At 37.7% G+C, this 16,913-nt stretch overlaps 1 protein-coding gene across 1 annotated transcript; it reads left to right on the top strand.

The window, feature by feature from the left end:
• The first annotated feature begins 4,501 nt into the window (after nt 1–4,501).
• LOC134820711 (potassium channel subfamily K member 9-like) lies at nt 4,502–14,570 on the top strand. Its single transcript, XM_063831240.1, has 7 exons — nt 4,502–4,661; nt 4,799–4,934; nt 9,048–9,194; nt 11,188–11,280; nt 11,406–11,489; nt 12,587–12,664; nt 12,953–14,570. Exons 1-7 carry the CDS (start codon nt 4,506–4,508, stop codon nt 13,072–13,074), a joined length of 816 nt encoding a protein of 271 aa, XP_063687310.1. The 5' UTR covers nt 4,502–4,505; the 3' UTR covers nt 13,075–14,570.
• Nucleotides 14,571–16,913: the final 2,343 nt, after the last annotated feature.

The raw sequence follows: 16,913 nt of genomic DNA, 5'->3' as shown, positions 1-16,913 counted from the left end.
GTGTAAAAGTCGCGTAATTTGACGAAATTCGTTGATTTTTGTCGTATTATTCTGTCATATCTTCGGTTCCTGAACATAAATCATGCTGAAAATTTGTCAGAACCTTCCAATCATACTTAACTGCCGAACCTAATTTAGTTGGGAGAGATTGGCCTTGATTAAGAGGTCTAAAAATTACAAAATAGGTATAAATTCGTTGATTACTCAAATTCTGAGCATCGAAATTGCTTAAACTAAATTAGGTTCAGTAGAAAATAAGTGTTTACGTAAGCTGACCAAATTTCAACAAAATTGTTATATGGGAAGTATAATAACTTTTCGATTGTTTCCTAAATAATGTGCTGGCCGAAATAAGAGCAATAAAACCATTCGATGGTCAGCGCGCGCGTTTTATTGTCGATGGCGCACTGCCTACGGAATGACAGGCTGAGCGCGGCCCAGTAACATCACTACGCGACTATGCGTACGGTCTGAATGATTTTAATTAGTTGCCATGCCAATTTAATTGGGGACCCTAGGCACTAGGCCAAAATTTTTATTAACATATAATATAATATTCCGTCGAATAAATAAATTCGGCGGAATTTCGAATGACAGTGGCCGACAGTTCAGGCTCAGCCCATATTACTTGTATCGGGTCGTGACCCCTAATGTCGTTTCACCTGTATGTAGAGTTTTTACGACACAGGGGGAGCCTGGCCGCGCACGGGTCATACAACGCAAGGGTCATACAACGTATGACAACATATTACTGGGCGGCACTCAGCCTGTCATTCCGCCGAATCTTTATTTATGTTTATAATATGAACATAATAGCCTGGGGTCCCCAGGTAAAGCCAGGTAAAGCCAGGTAAAGCTTGTATCACGTTGTGACCGGCGACCCCCACGGTCGTTTCATTTCACTATGGTGACAATACAGGGTCATACAACGTATGACAAGGTAAAGCCAAGTAAAGCCCATACCACTTTACCAGTAAAAATGATTTAACTTCTTTTCACTGCGGGTAAAATTTTAATTGGATTTTTTGCTCAAAATGTATCAAAAAACATGTTTTTGAATGTTTTAAAAAATTAATTTTGTTGGCATATCAAAAATTAGTATAAGTAATAAAATAGTTTAATTAAAAACATGACTGCCGCGCCACAGCACTCCTGCGCGCAGTGTTGTGACCTCCCTTCGTCGTATTTTACACACATTTGGACGTTGGCAATTTATTCCATCGATAATTTTAAAGTTTTAACATTTTTATATTAAATTCTTTTTTAATTTAGTTCTAAAACGATTGAGCTTGCTTTTTGTAAAAATTTAATGTACTTTCGTAAAATAATTTTGATGTGGCAGCGATTTGAAAAGGAAATTAGTTAAAAATAATACAAAAAAATCGGACATTTTTTGATATTAAAACATGAATAACTTGGGCTGTGTTGACAGTAGAAAAATTTATTAACCTCTATCCGACAGCTTTAAAATTTTTCTACGCGCCGCGCAAATCCACGCGCGCATTTTAGCGTGTCAAAATCGTTTAAAACTAGAATTAGTTGATGAAGGAGCATAATGCACAGTACATTCAAAATATTATGGTCAATAAATTTAGCAAATACATTTATTTTAACTTTTATAAAAATTATGGAAAAGCATTTCTTAAATTTGAGTTAATTGACGATGTCAAGTGGTGCATTTCGCAAATCTAAGTCTAACAAAATGGTTGTGAGAAGCATCAAATCCCAAATTTTTGTAGCGCAATGCACTACTGGGATAATTTTAAGAAACTCTTTGAAATTTTAAGAAACCTTTTTAATTTTTCCGGTTGATATCCGGCCAAACACTTGTAGCGCGATGCTGGATGCACTACCGGGTTGCGCCGCGCATTTTCTCGCAACCACATGCAGATCGGCGAGATGCGAAGGATTGACATCGTGAATCAAGCCAAACACTTTCTACTGAATTGTTTTTCATGGAAATTTTACGGTTACAATGTTATAAGGATATAAGATTCGACGGCGCGGAATTAAAAACAAAAACAAAAAACAAAATGATTGAAAGGGGTTGTGGTTTTTCAAAATATTAACTTATAAGTTCAAATTTGGAATTTTTTTCGAAGTTGCTCACTCCTTCATTTTTGCTAAATGCATCATTTTGATCCTGGACCTCATATCATGCATCTACAAAGTTTAAAATTACCTCGCAGATCAATGTTTCCCTCTACAAGTTTTAGTATGCCCTAGAAAAAGTTCAATTTCCTCCAAAGTCCAAACTTTTCTCCCATATTATCTGCCGTCTTTCTGGATGTGGATCCTGGAATGCAGGATGCTCGACGAGCGAAGTGAGCCAACGCAGTGAGCAACGCGAGGAAGCTCCGTCAGGGGTATTGGGGCGCAGCCCCCAGCGGGGTCCAGGGGCAGAGCCCCTTGGCAAGGGGCTAGGGGGGAGCAGCCCCCAGAAAATTTTTGAGAAATAGGGTGTTTTAGTGTAGGGGGCTTATTTTTTTTCTGGGGTTTTTTTCGGGGGGGGGGGGGGTACAGCCCCCCTATCCCCCCTGCCTACGTGCCTGCTTGGAGAACCCTGAAGGGGTTCCGTTCAGGCCCTTCACACTTTGTTTTTGTCGAGTTCTAATGTACCGTCACAATAGTGACTTTAAACTTTTAAAATATATTGAATCTGTTGCTTCACTAAACAAATATAACAAGAAATGCGGCTGCTTTTCTTTTGTGGATGGCCGCTCAATTTCCCGATCCGTGATGGCATATTTTATTATATTCCATACAACCTGGGGACCTGAGGCTTTACTGTTTATATATGGCGGAGTGACAGTGGATAGGCTGAGCGCCGCCCAGTTAATTCCATATTAAATTTGAAAATCGTGTATATTTCTATGTAAGTGTGACCATATATTATGTTTATTGTTTATGCAACCTGATATGACAATTGACACGGGTCTGTGCAAAATAGTCATACTAACTTGAAATAATATGCTATCAATTAGTGCCTAGTGGGATTCTTACATGGTGAAATTAATGATTTACTTGATCAGTTCAGCGCTGCGTCCAATAATAACTTAATTCAGAATATCTCGCAAAATAACTTTGCGCAGTTATATAGGAACGTGGGCGACATTTGTGTGCGAGGGCACGTATGTACGTACGCAGGCAGGCACGCACGACGGTCGCAAGCTACCATATGTCCTTGATTAATTATTTTGTGCCTTTGGCACAGGAGTCATGGATTGAGAAATAATACTGAGCTATTGTCCCAAACTTCAATATTAAGATACTAGGCTCAACATGAAAATAGTTTGTCTTTAAAAGAGGGACAATATTTCGAAATTATTGGTATTGAAAATTTCAATTTCTGCATGAAGAATGTAACTGTTGAGCAGCTGTTGTGTGTTACACAATTACAGTATATTTTTAATAGAGGTTATAAGTTGGTTCATTTTCAAAATGTTTACCAAACGTTAGACACATCATAGACTAATATTTAAGAGCATGTTAGTAATACAGCAAGATGAAAATACAAGGTATTAAATTTCAAGTTAGACTTCTGTTTTGTTGAGAGAGTAGAACTAAATAGAATCAAGCGTTTATTTTCTAATCAAAAGAACAAGAATTGGTGCATATATAGTGTTTTAATTTCGCATCCCATCTCGTCTCGATCACTGCCAGCAAACTCTTTGTGATGAATTCTTGTTTACCAATTCATGGTGCACTTGTATGTTGTGTTCGAATGTTCGTGTTTAGTATTTTTATGTTCTAAATATTTGATACATGAGAGATACCACTTTTGACCGCAAGGAGGATTAGGACTCCTTGAAATACATTCAAATTATTCCTTCTATATCATCCAGAACAATTTTACTTACAAATTCATGTTTTAAAAGTCAACTCATATATTTCATGGTTAAGTAATTGATACATTCATAAATAAGCAGGTATCTCCCAGTTCCCCCCCATTCTCCAAAAAATTAGTATGTGGTTGCAAATTGATGTAGGATAGTGTTTTTTACCAGCGGTAGTTTGAAAATATTTGCCTAGTACTACCATACAGTGTGCTCAACTTATCCACAATTATCACACCTGGGTCGGTTGCCTTTCTGAAAAGCCATACCGGCCGTTTTTCATTTGGCAAATTGGTTCTCATCAGGACAGTTCCGTGTACAATTGTGAACGTTTGTGCTTATTGCTTTTTTATGCATATTACACAAAGAATGGGTCACAATACCCATCGACCGTATTCTTTTGTAAAGCCTCTTTTTTAATGTTCTTTACAATAACCACGGTCTAGTTATTGACTACTAGCAATATGTAGTAAGATGAAAGATTTAGATGCATTTTTTATTTCATTGATTATAGATATGAAGTGTATTTTATATAGTAGATGCCTCTAGCATGACAACGGTAGAATGGTTTAAATATCTTTATATCGCTGTAATTACAAAAATCTATCTTGCATTAAAACTCATGTTGATCAAACCATCTAATAAACCTGAACTGTTACAGTCATGTCTATGCTGGGAGGAAAGGTAATTGCAGCGTTTGCCACGTTTTTAGCTGTACTGACCTATCTGGCTATTGGTGCTGCTATTTTCCAAGCTATTGAGCAAGAACACGAGATTGAGCAGAGAGAAGAGTATGATAAGCAGCTCAACCTTCTACTAGACAAGGTACAGTGTGACTTTTAAATACAACCACCCTTATTGGAAACTTATTTAAGTTATGTTACAGTTGGCTCCATGTTTTGACAGAGAGTTTGAGCCTGGAGGATCCCTTCTAGCAGGGTTTAGTAATAATGTTCTTACAGGTAGACCCAATATTTCACGATGAGTTGAAGGCTCCCTGCCACATGATAGAGATCCTGGAGGCTAACCCTAACAACACTGCACAGTGGGACTTCGTCAACAGCGTTATCTTCTGTCTTACCATCGTCACAACTATCGGTACAACTTTTATAATATACCATACGTTTTTTATCATGGCGTAACCAGCTATGTTTCACTAGCGCACTTTGAAAAAAATTTTGATTTTAGATCAAAGAAGTTTTTAAAATAAAAATGTTAACTGCTCTTGGTTTTATAATATGTAATTACTGAGGTACGTAAACTGAAATAAATTTGAACCAAAAGCTGCTGTATTTATAAAATTAATCGATCAGAAAATTCTTATCAAAAAACTCAATTTTCTGATCAAACAAACAGTCAACGTCTGCCTGTGTGTCATCTTGTTTATCAGTTTGTGTGATCATATATCTGTCTATATATCTGTCTGTAGGTCTGTCTGTATGTCTGTCTGTAAGTCTATCTGTCTGTGTGACGTGTGTCTGTGTGTCCTCACCACACCTCCACTTCATCTCCACTTCATGTCTAGATAACAGCAGCTGATGGTGGTTGTGTCTGATAACTCTGCTTAGTCCCTGTATGTCCCCCCTCTCGAGGCTGTAAACCAGTTTCTTTGAGAACGCTAGCTGCTTTCTTAGTTGCTTATCTCGGGGGATCTCATCACGTGACCCACTAGCTGACCAATCAGAGAGCGAGTATTGACCACGTGACTTATTCCCAACCAATGAGAGATCGCCTGGTTGTTTTCCTTCCCCAGAGGTTTTTACTGAGCTGTTGTTATTTAGGTTAGTGTTATCAAATGAAACTGTTTGTTCTTGTGAAGTTGTTAGCGGTAGAAGTGAGACTGTTTGTACGATTGTCTTTTTGTCTGTATCTTTGTCTGAATGTTTGTCTGCATGTTTGTCTGAATGTTTGTAAGTATGTTTCTCTGAATGTTTGTCTGAATGTTTGAGGATGGTCTTCCCTCTTGATGAACTGCGTCCTGGTATCTTCTTTATGTAGACTTTTCTGGAAGATTTTGGTATATCAAGTGGTATTTCCTTTTCAAGCTGGTTAATTGTTGAGGCACGTTGTATTAGAGTCACTTCATCAGTCTGTCTAACTATCAGTCTGTTTGTCTGTCTGTTTATTTCTCTGTTTATTTCTCTGTTTCTGTATCTGTCTGTCTGTACGTTTTCTCGTTTTCTTGGACAACTTCTCTTGTTCCAATCTTCCCGTCTCACAATTGTTCGCTTCATCTGAAATATCTTAAATCAACGTTTTAATTAAGCTGGATTCCTTTATCGTTTATGATTGTTCTCCGAATATATATATAATACCCACTATCTATTTTCTCTTGCAGTATTTGTAACAGTTTACTACTACGAGCATGTATATTGTATAAAATACGTGTTTTTGACCACCAGTATTACCTCTTATCAGTATGTTATATTACTATACAGCTAATATTAAACAGTAATAAATAGAAGAGTTTAGAGTGAACACGTATTAAATGACACAGTGTCGACCCCCCCCGAACAATACCCACAATCTCCACTAATCATTGATTACACACACCCCACACTTAGTGACCTGCACCAATAGTATTTACAAGTCCTTGTAGCTCGTCACGTGGCCAGCAAACCACCTGGCCGTACCCGCCTAGTAACCATGGTAACATGGTCACATTGCCAAGATTAGTGTCACGTGACTAGATGTTAACCAATCAGAGCGCGTTATTTGGTCACGTGGTTTGTAGCCGACCAATGATCCTGGTTTGATCCTGGTAAATTATGCAGTGATTTGTGAGATTACCGAGCGTGAATTAATTAAGGCATTGTGAGTGTGAACTGTGGGCAGCCGTGTGTAATACCATACTAACATACTAATACTATTACATAAATACTATCAATAATACTGTCATTACTATGTGATACCTTAAGAATAACTTATATTAAAACCTTTACTATTACTTTATTACTATTACTACTACTACGTGTAGTTAATAGTGATTCCACTACTAGTACTTCTACCATCATGTACATATTGTCATCTTTATTATAGTGTTACTTAGTACTTACTACTACTTATTACTTATTACTTACTACTTATTAGTTACTACTACTTACTACTACTTACTACTACTTACTACTGCTTACTACTACTTACTACTACTTACTACTACTTACTACTACTTACTACTACTTACTACTACTTACTACTACTTACTACTACTTACTACTACTTACTACTACTTACTACTACTTACTACTACTTACTACTACTTACTACTACTTACTACTACTTACTACTACTTACTACTACTTACTACTACTTACTACTACTTACTACTACTTACTACTACTTACTACTACTTACTACTACTTACTACTACTTACTACTACTTACTACTACTTACTACTACTTACTACTACTCCTACGATACTATCGACCATATAACAAAATGTTATGATGCAGTACAGCTGACCTACCTAGTACCTATGTTGAGTTTCGTCAAGACTTCTGAGTTCTGACCACCTCATAGCGAAGTAAATTCTCGCTCGTTGCGCCAGCAACGTTTTAATACAAACAACCAGACAACCATACGAACAGACAAACAGACGACCACATAACAAAATAGATAAACACACAGACAAACAGACAAACAGACATATATAATACACTAACTACGTGTAATATACCTAAGTGATACAGTATGTGTATGGATGAATTACGTGTGCGGTGTGAGCATTGTCCTGTGAACCTCTTGTTGAGTGATGTCCTCTGAAGCCGAGTGTAAAGTATTGAGTGATGATTTGCATGAGCTTGATGGTAAAACCACCAATCACTTGTTGTTTAGTAGTTCACAGTGGTGATTGTTGAGTGATGTGTGGTGAGTGAGTTTCTACCATCTAGCCGTTAATAAAACAAACTTCGAAAATAAACCCTTCAACAAACTCTTTAAACATTATTTAGAGGGGGAACCACCCACAAACTTGTAACAATAAATAAAGAAGCTGAAATATCAATAAGCTATTGACAAACTAGTAAGTACACAGTGTGGGGAGGGGTCCGGGCCCACAATGTAGCAGCCTATCAGAGATTTATGTATTTGGTAAAGTAATTTTAATAATGTTCGGATGGTTATGGGAGTTTGGTGAATGTGTAAAAGTTTCGCATATAAAGTCATACTTTTGGCGCACACCGCGCGCCAAACGGTCACCATGGACAATATCAACCTCGTGATCCTGTAATTTACACCATACGGGCGTATTTTGGTAAGGAGGAATATTCTCGATCTGGGAACATTCCAACGGCGAGCCAACATTAAATACATTGGTTACATATCATAGCATACAATTTCTTATTACACGCAGTAGGGACCTGTGTACAGTTAGCGATATTTAACTGTTTATCATAAACATTTGATAAAGAATGTAAGCTCAATAAAATTTAATTCATATATGCTCTACTAAAATTTTGGTCTACTTCAAAATTAGTCGCCTAAAAATTTAGTCACATCAAATTTGGTTTACAACAATTTTAGTCAAAAGTTTGACTAAATTTATGGTAGACTAAATTTGTCGTTCTTAAGGTAACTACACTCTTACTACTTGCTATTACTAACTACCCATTTAGAACCCGATTTACCGCGGCTGGTTTCTTCCTCGAGACTACCAACTGCACTACTAATCGGGGTTTAACCCACAAGCTACCTCGTTTACAATACCAAGTTCTAATTTGGAAATCAGCACGAGTGTGGCTTTACTCCCGAATATATTATATTATATCACCTGATGGCTGATTATTAGCTAATTATACTACCCGATTGTCGGGGTATTATCCACAAGTTATAAGCCAGTCTATTGTTCTAGATTCTAGACCGATCAGAAGCCAGTATTCACACCACGTGACACCAATTAACCAATCAGAGCACAGTATTTTGTTCTAGACAGAGGACTGTACGGAATGTGGCTGCTCCAGATCCTCTCAAATTATCGTCTAGTAGTAGAGCTATAGTAAACTGGATTTAAAGCAGTATTATTGGTATCTTGTACAGCAATGTCAGTCTGATTATTTATGTATTCACAAAGTACAGGTTATAGTTAACACAGCACTAGTCTAGGTGGGGATGGGGGGGGGGTCGTATGTTGTGGAGTGTGGACAGTTTATTCAGGTTATTGTAATGTCTTCGTACTAAACTATTAAAACAACTAAACTATCTCCTCGCTGCAGGATACGGAGCTACCTACCCAGTTACAGACGAGGGACGAGGATTCTGTATCTTCTTTGCTCTGATAGGAATCCCACTGTTCATGGCTTGTCTAGCGGTCTACGCTCAACACACTGCTAACCTCATACGATGGATTATGAAGAAACTAGGTAAGTCATTGGAACCGGTTTTCCGACAATTTCGCCATATTTTCGGACCGCCAAAATTTCGGTCGTCGCAAATTAGGCCGCCATAAATATGTCTTGTAAGGTAATAGTAATAATGTATAATGTATAATGCATTTATATTATACATCATAAATCATAATGTATGTATAATGCATATCTTTCAAATACCTAATTTTTCTTCTTTTTCTAGAGAAAAACGTTTAATAAACTGTGTCAATACCTAAAACATCTAAGTATCTGTGATAGTAATCTGTGATGTCCTGTGACACATCAGTTACCAGATCTTATGAATGCTGAAAGTACCTTGAAATCGTGTGACTCAGGAATTACAAGATCAGAAATAGCAGTGCTTTGCGTAGAAACCCGCCTAGCACGGTGAAAATCAGGGATTAGTAAGCTAGATGAGGCTTGTATTAGAGAGGTATTCGGCAGTATCGAGATAGCCCGACCACTGGTCCGCGGACCACTGTCCGCGGACCACTGTCTGCGGACCACTGTCTACCAGATCATATTACTGTATAATAACAGTATCCCCTGAATCAAGCAACAGGTGTTTGTGAATAGTTGATTGGTTACCAGATCATATGAATGGTATGTATGGTATCTTGGATGCAATTTGTTACATTTGGAGCGGACACGAGGAGCATGAGCAGAGGAGTTAGCAAGACCTCCGGCATCAGAAGATGCTACAGGGTCATGAGCAGCGCATGATATACCAGCATGCCTCTTGTTGCAGAAAACGCAGAAGATGATGTGAACCCTGCTTGATTCAGGGGATGATGTGAACCCTGCTTGATTCAGGGGATACTGTTATTATACAGTGGTCCGCGGACAGTGGTCCGCGGACCAGTGGTCCGCGGACCAGTGGTCGGGCTATCTCGATACTGCCAGGTATTCTACACAGTGTGTATGTTGTCAATATAATTTACATTTTGAGTAATGTTTGTTGACAAACATTCCTTTGAGTTGACACAAATTTAAATAGAGGAGATTTCTGTAGAAAATTTCAAAATGTTTCTTATCCCCCAATCAGGAGATATATTTTGGAGGGTAAGAAGATAAAATTTCGGTAGGTTAAAAAAAGGAAGGTCGCATAAGCTTCAATTAAGAGTGACGAAAAGTATGCCTCTTCTTAATGATGGTAATTGAAAAAGATCGCGATCCAACGTTAAGATCTGCGTGAAGATTAATAACCTAGGTAGAATTAGAGCATTTTAGAGATCCTATCAGATTTTTAGAGCGGCCTAAATATACTGATCATCTACTCCACCCAAGTGCTTTATTGCATTCCATATAATCTGAATTCTGAAGAATGTCAAACTTTACTCATCCGGATGAGGATACGGTTATTACAGGCTATGTCTGCCAAGAGCCGGCTGCCGGCCATTGTGCAGTTGTAAAGTACTAACTTGGTAGAGTACTAACTATGTGTTAGAATAATACATTCCAGCAGTGTACTAGATACTAACATATTTCTTAGGGTCACCACTTCTAATCTAATCAGTGGATAACAAAAGTCAGTGCCTCCCGGGCTAACGTATGCTAATGTATGCCGTTTTAATACATAAAAAGATACAAGCTCTGGAATTTTCTTAACCACGTACCAATATTATCTGCTAATATGTACAAAGAGTAGCCTTATTAGAAAAATATTTGCTTAGAAATCCATGATCCAGTACTATCTTATTATCTAGTGTACAGACCTTGCTACCTTACCAGCCAAGTATATAAAATTGTCGTTTAGGCGGAACATTATTCTTTAATTCCAAGCTTTTACAGACAAATCATCTCTTAATGCTGAATTCTTTGAATAAAACCGTCCACCACACTTAAAAGCTTTTAATCACTCTTAATTGGTCACAAAATCACTCCGAGTCTACTCATGACCTTGTGACTGATTAAGTAATGAATTATTTACGAATTATATGTAAAACCAAGATGTGAAGCTGCTGAATATCAAATACTTCTGTTTCAGGACTTACACACGGGCTAGAAGATGAACAAACTGAGAAAATGCAGCAACTCATCACTGCAGCTTTCTGTCTCACTGTCATCCTCACTTTCTCTGGTTAGTTTCACTTTCTCTGGTTAGTTTCACTCTCTCGAGTTAGTTTCACTTTCTCTCAAGTTAGTTTCCCTTTCTCTCAAGTTAGTTTCCCTTTCTCTCTAATTAGTTTCACTTTCTCTCCCCAGGTTACCTTACCTACAAGGAGAACTGGTCCTACTCTAACTCTGTTTACTTCACCTTCATCTCCTTCACTACTATCGGATTTGGAGGTAAGATTTGGTTTGTGTAGATGTGTGTGTAATGTTTGTCAGTATTTGTGCATTAGACTATTACTATCACCTTAATAACACCAGAATGTGTGTGTGTGTGTGTGTCTGTCTGTCTGTCTGTCCGTGTGTAATTTCCGGTCGGTTATACAAAAAAAACGGTAAGAGTTACGGGACTGATTTTTTCGGTATAGTGTCGACAAAACTTTGATGAAGCCCATAGGAAATTTTTTTAAAAATCGGCCGGTGGTAAGTGGTTTTATTGATGGTTTTGTACCACAAATGTTACATAAAGTTGCTTGAGCAGAACGGCAAGAGTTACGGGGCCTGCTCTCTCTTTCTCTCGCTCTCTCTCATTACTGTGTAATATGTTATCTGCTGCATTTAAGTAGCGTCATAATTGGATTAGCCCGGAAGATTTGCTGTAATGTTATACCTTAAGCTTATTAGGGGAGGGAGTACTGTTAGTGTTTGGGGTCTGTTTGGACTGCAGAGAGAGAGAGAGAGAGAGAGTTCATACGACAATGTTATGCGTGTTTTCAAATATAATATGCGGGTGTGGTGCGGAGTTAACAAGGGTTAATTTCTATAACGATTTAAATAAAAATAGAAAGCGGTTCAGGACGGGAGTGATGAGGTGTAATACTCGGTGTTCAGACCTTATGATCATGGAATGTGGTGCCTAATAATGATTAAATTATCCACAAGAAATAACTGATTATGAGATTATTGTTTAAGAAACTATTGGGTCACCTAATGCGGGTTTTGACTCAGCGGGTAATTACTCCCACCCTTTTTAACTGCGGCAGTGAAATCCCGGCCGTAGGCCGGGTTACACTAGTTAGTATATAATTTGAAAATATATTTTTTCCCTCACCATTATCCAGACTGTATGTTTTATAACTTCTACTAATTACCACTAATTACTACTAATTACTACTAATTATCACTTATTACTACTAATTACTACTAATTATCACTAATTACTACTAATTACTACTAATTACTACTAATTACTACTAATTACTACTAATTACTACTAATTACTACTAATTACTATTAATTACTATTAATTACTACTAATTACTAATTAATTTCAGATCTGTACCCCGAGTCCAACACGACTGACTTCCACATCATTTTCATCTGCTTCCTCATCCTCGGTCTCATCTCCCTCGGTAAACACTTAATTAACTGTTATAAAATCAGGGATATTCTAATTATTTAACTATTTAACATGACCTCTAATCGGAATGTGACTGACTGTTAGTTTCCCTCGCTAACTGAGACCAGGTCACGACCTCCTGGAAAGCACCGGTATATCAGACTTACAGTCCCGTGACTCTAGATTTAGTGCTATCTCTTACAATGTTAAACGCGGTTAGTCAGTCACGGTAATTGAGCCGTTACTTACTAACTCCGTCACGGTAATTAAGCGGCCTCCATCACATGCTAATTTATCTCAGGTACCGTGATTGAAGCTCAGACCACAAACTTTGGAAAGTTGTTGAACACGATCAGCTCCTCCTGCGACTGTCTGTGTAAGAACAGATGCTTTGGTGGTGACCGGGTCCCTGTGGATGAATAGCGTGGTATCGTGAGGAGAGTTGGAGAGAGGAGAGAGGTGAAGGGAGACGGAGAGCGGGGTGGGGTGTGGGGTATGGAGTTGGGACGGGATGAGGTGCTGGAATGCAAGGAATCTAGAGATGGTTAACTGCAGGAATCAGATACTAATGAACTAAGATAAAGAACTAAAGAAGGAAGATGATATTGAAATCTCCCTACCCCCTCCCTACACCTCCTTATCTCTCCTCTCCTTTCACTTATCATCTCTTTATCTCTTTTTCTCTTCTCGGACTAGAACACGAAGCTCTATCTGACTGCTGTATGCTGTGAGCTGTATGTGGTGAAAATGTAAAATGTGCTGGTGTAGAATATGCGAATATTACACTTTGCCAACATATTTTACATTTTATGACGAGTATTTATTATTTCAAGAAAAATTTCGATGTCGAAAGTTCGTTATATTATATATTGAACATTGTTCAAAAAGCTGTTTTGTTATTTAGCTGCTCGGCTAAGACTGTGTGTAGAGTGAGGCTGGTGTATGAAATATAATATATTCTTTATTTTCATATTTGATAATTTATTTTAAAATCCAATTTTTAAAAGTATATGCCACGTAACTTATTCCGCCTAAGCATTATACACGTTTTAATGTAAAATATCTGAGTTTTATAAAGTCTTTAAGCAGTAAAATATTCCCACAGACAATAAAAAGGGACAAAATATTCTGAAATAAATTTGACCTCTTTTTCACCATTTGTGAGGCTTTGTTCGAACACGTGCTATCTCCTCACAAGTTTGATTGGTAGCTACTGCAAGCTGATGATAGTCACGCGTCAAAACAAAGCAATGCCGCCTCTGATACACTTCATTGGAGGACACTCAGTTGAAGGTCGCTGCTTTCCCTGAACGACCGTAGTCTATGGTAACCATGGTAACCATGGTAACCTTGGTAGCCTTGGTAGCCTTGGTAACCGTGCAAGAGTGTTCTAGTAGTACAGTGTTGACTCTGTATTACAGAGAAAGTACACTGTACAGCGTACCAGGCTGTACCTTCAAAACACTCTGGATAGTACAGTCCTGTAAACTGAGTATGTTGAAAAGTGACGTGACAGTCAACAGGAGAGTGAGCCACGTGACTAGAACAGTGATCACGTGACTAGAACATTACATCACGTGGTACAAGCTCTAGAACACGTGACCTGGTGTACTACTGGACTAGTCTATCACTGATAATTGGTTCGTGTCTTGTTGACGTTGTTGACAGCCTGTATTCTACCTTCACTATGGTTGCCATGGCAACTGGTCGCGTTGTTAGGGTGTCATATTGTGTCACGCTCTAAACTGTCTGACTAGAATGTTTTACAAACTTTCTCTAATTGCAATAATTCTGTCGAGAACTACTATCAAGCAAGTGATCTGATGGCCTAAAATATTATAGTAACCGTGACTATTTGGAAAATGTTCTGTTCCTTATTATACCCACCATTATTTATGTAAATACATATTGAAAAAACAGATCTGTGTTTCACTGCTTATATTGTGAATATTTATTATCATGTATTCCGCTAAAAACTAAGTGATGATAGCCGCAATACCAAAAAACAGCAATATTTCCACCTTTCAATCGGTATTCACATGTCAGTGCTCGCAGATCCCACATCTCACTCTCCACTCCTTCCCATAGGTCAGCTCTGATCACGTGACCACTGTACTGCTGCCTGATTGGTGGAGCGCGCTGTTAATGCTATTATTAAAGTATTAAGCTGTTTCCGTGTGTGAACTGGACAGTAGCGTAATTATCACTGTTGTCATAGCAACTATTGTCTTGAAGACAGTAGTGATGCTAAGTCACGTTTTTCTAGGGTGTTCACGGTAATTAATTAAGTGATTGGCGAGGAACAGTGAGAATTAAATCTTTAATCTATTTCTTCACGCTTCCATGCTTTACGCTTCCATGAAACATTTAGATTATGTATGATTAACTATATAATGCATATTAAGATCAAAACTCTTAAATGTGGTGAAAGCAATCAGCCCGAACGGTGGTAGTTATTAATGTGATTTAAGTTAAATGCTCTTTTCGAAGATTATCCTGGTTATGGCTTATCATTAGAAGATATTTATCTTTATAAGACCTAGAGACCAGCTTTAACTTAGTTTTATCTTCGTAACGTTAAGCCTTTACAATTGTATCGTTGTCCGCAAAAATAGGGCTATTTTTACGAGTTAATGTAGATCATCCTGTGTAATTTTAACAGCATCAATATCCTGATCAAACTAGTGTGATTATTAGACAGGTTTGTTTTTTTGTTCGTCCGTTATGTCTGTTCGAACGATTACAGCCTAAATAATTGTCTGAGAGAGTAGATACTGTAGTTATCGTAGACAATTCGAGGTTAAGTGTGCTGTACTACTCTACTAGTCAAACTCACACTCACAGTGTCTAGTGGTAAGTAGGGAGCTGGTTGGTACTCCGTCATATTTTGTAGTGGACGATAAGTTCTAGAGTTGGGCTGTACGAAGTAATAAATAACGTAAGGATATTTAATGTGCGTGGGAAATGTTGAAGAGGTGGTAAAGTTGACTTGGAAAATTGATATAGAGATTTATTTATTCGGTGCTGGAAGCTGATTGGTTAACAGCTTCTCTCACGTGTCATAGACAACACGATACCCACTGTTACCCTTGTCTGTAAAGTTATACTAACTTTAAAATAAGATACATCAAAATGAGGTGATTTGGCGATGTTGTGAGATAGGAGAACACGTGTTCATCATCCATAATTAAAGTAGTTATTTTAAAGTAGTTATTTTCAAAGCCTGAAACACAATTGCTGACTTCATTGTTAATGTTATTTACGTACCTTTTTAAAATATTTAAAACGGTTTACCGTAATAATGTATTATTACTACGTTACCTATATTAGTACAATTCTTTTGGAACAGTTCTTTCTCTTTAGAATTCTGAACTTGAATAGAAGTTTACAACTTTTTTTCCGGCTATTATACTATTATACTCATCTTGAGCGTGTTGATATACATAACAAGGAACACACAACAAGGAATGTTGTTATATTTTAAACTCAAATATTCTATGGAATTTAACGGTCCATTACCTTTAAAACTGACACTGAGGTCTGAGAAAAAGGTCCATGGCCGCAGGCCGATAAATAACACGTGAATTTACCACCTAGCTGTCCTCTGTAAATCCTTACAAAAGAAAGCTTTGAACGCGTGAGCTGCATTGAACAGATTCGGTAGTGAGTCACATACCATATAATTATAGAGTTATGCGGAGGCGAAAAGAGCGGGAAGATATGTTTCTGTACCCTGGATCAATTACAGTCAACAATTCAACATTCTTACAAATAATAGAGTGTGTTATGTTTCGTATGCATATACGAAATACTATATACGAAATACTATATGATAATGGCTTCGTACCATATGCAACACCGTCCGTTGATTGTTATCGATCAAGGGTTTAATTTAAGCCAAATTATGTAAGCCTCCTGTATAGAGATAGCCAGAATAATGCTAACTTTAAAACATAATTTGTCTGAAAATAGTAAATCCTTCCAAGAACGTTTGAATTCTATTTTAGAGCACAAATTGTTCTCCGCTGGTTTCGGTAATTACTAATTGTTCTCCGCTGGTTTCGGTAATTACTAATGATAATTGCGCTGAAGATGAAATGCTGGTACTCTTTGCTGCATCTCAAGTCACAACATTGCTCACACTCAAACCTCTAAAAGTCATTCACTCGACTAATTCAACATAATACGTCAATCTGACGGGTGAAATTGTCCTGCAACCCTACCCAACTGCAACATTACCTGTGATATTACCTACATTACCT

This window comes from Bolinopsis microptera, chromosome 9, assembly GCF_026151205.1.
Source record: "Bolinopsis microptera isolate Bmic1 chromosome 9, MBARI_Bmic_1.0, whole genome shotgun sequence".
Lineage (NCBI taxonomy): Eukaryota > Metazoa > Ctenophora > Tentaculata > Lobata > Bolinopsidae > Bolinopsis > Bolinopsis microptera.
This window is presented reverse-complemented; position numbering and strand designations above follow the sequence as displayed.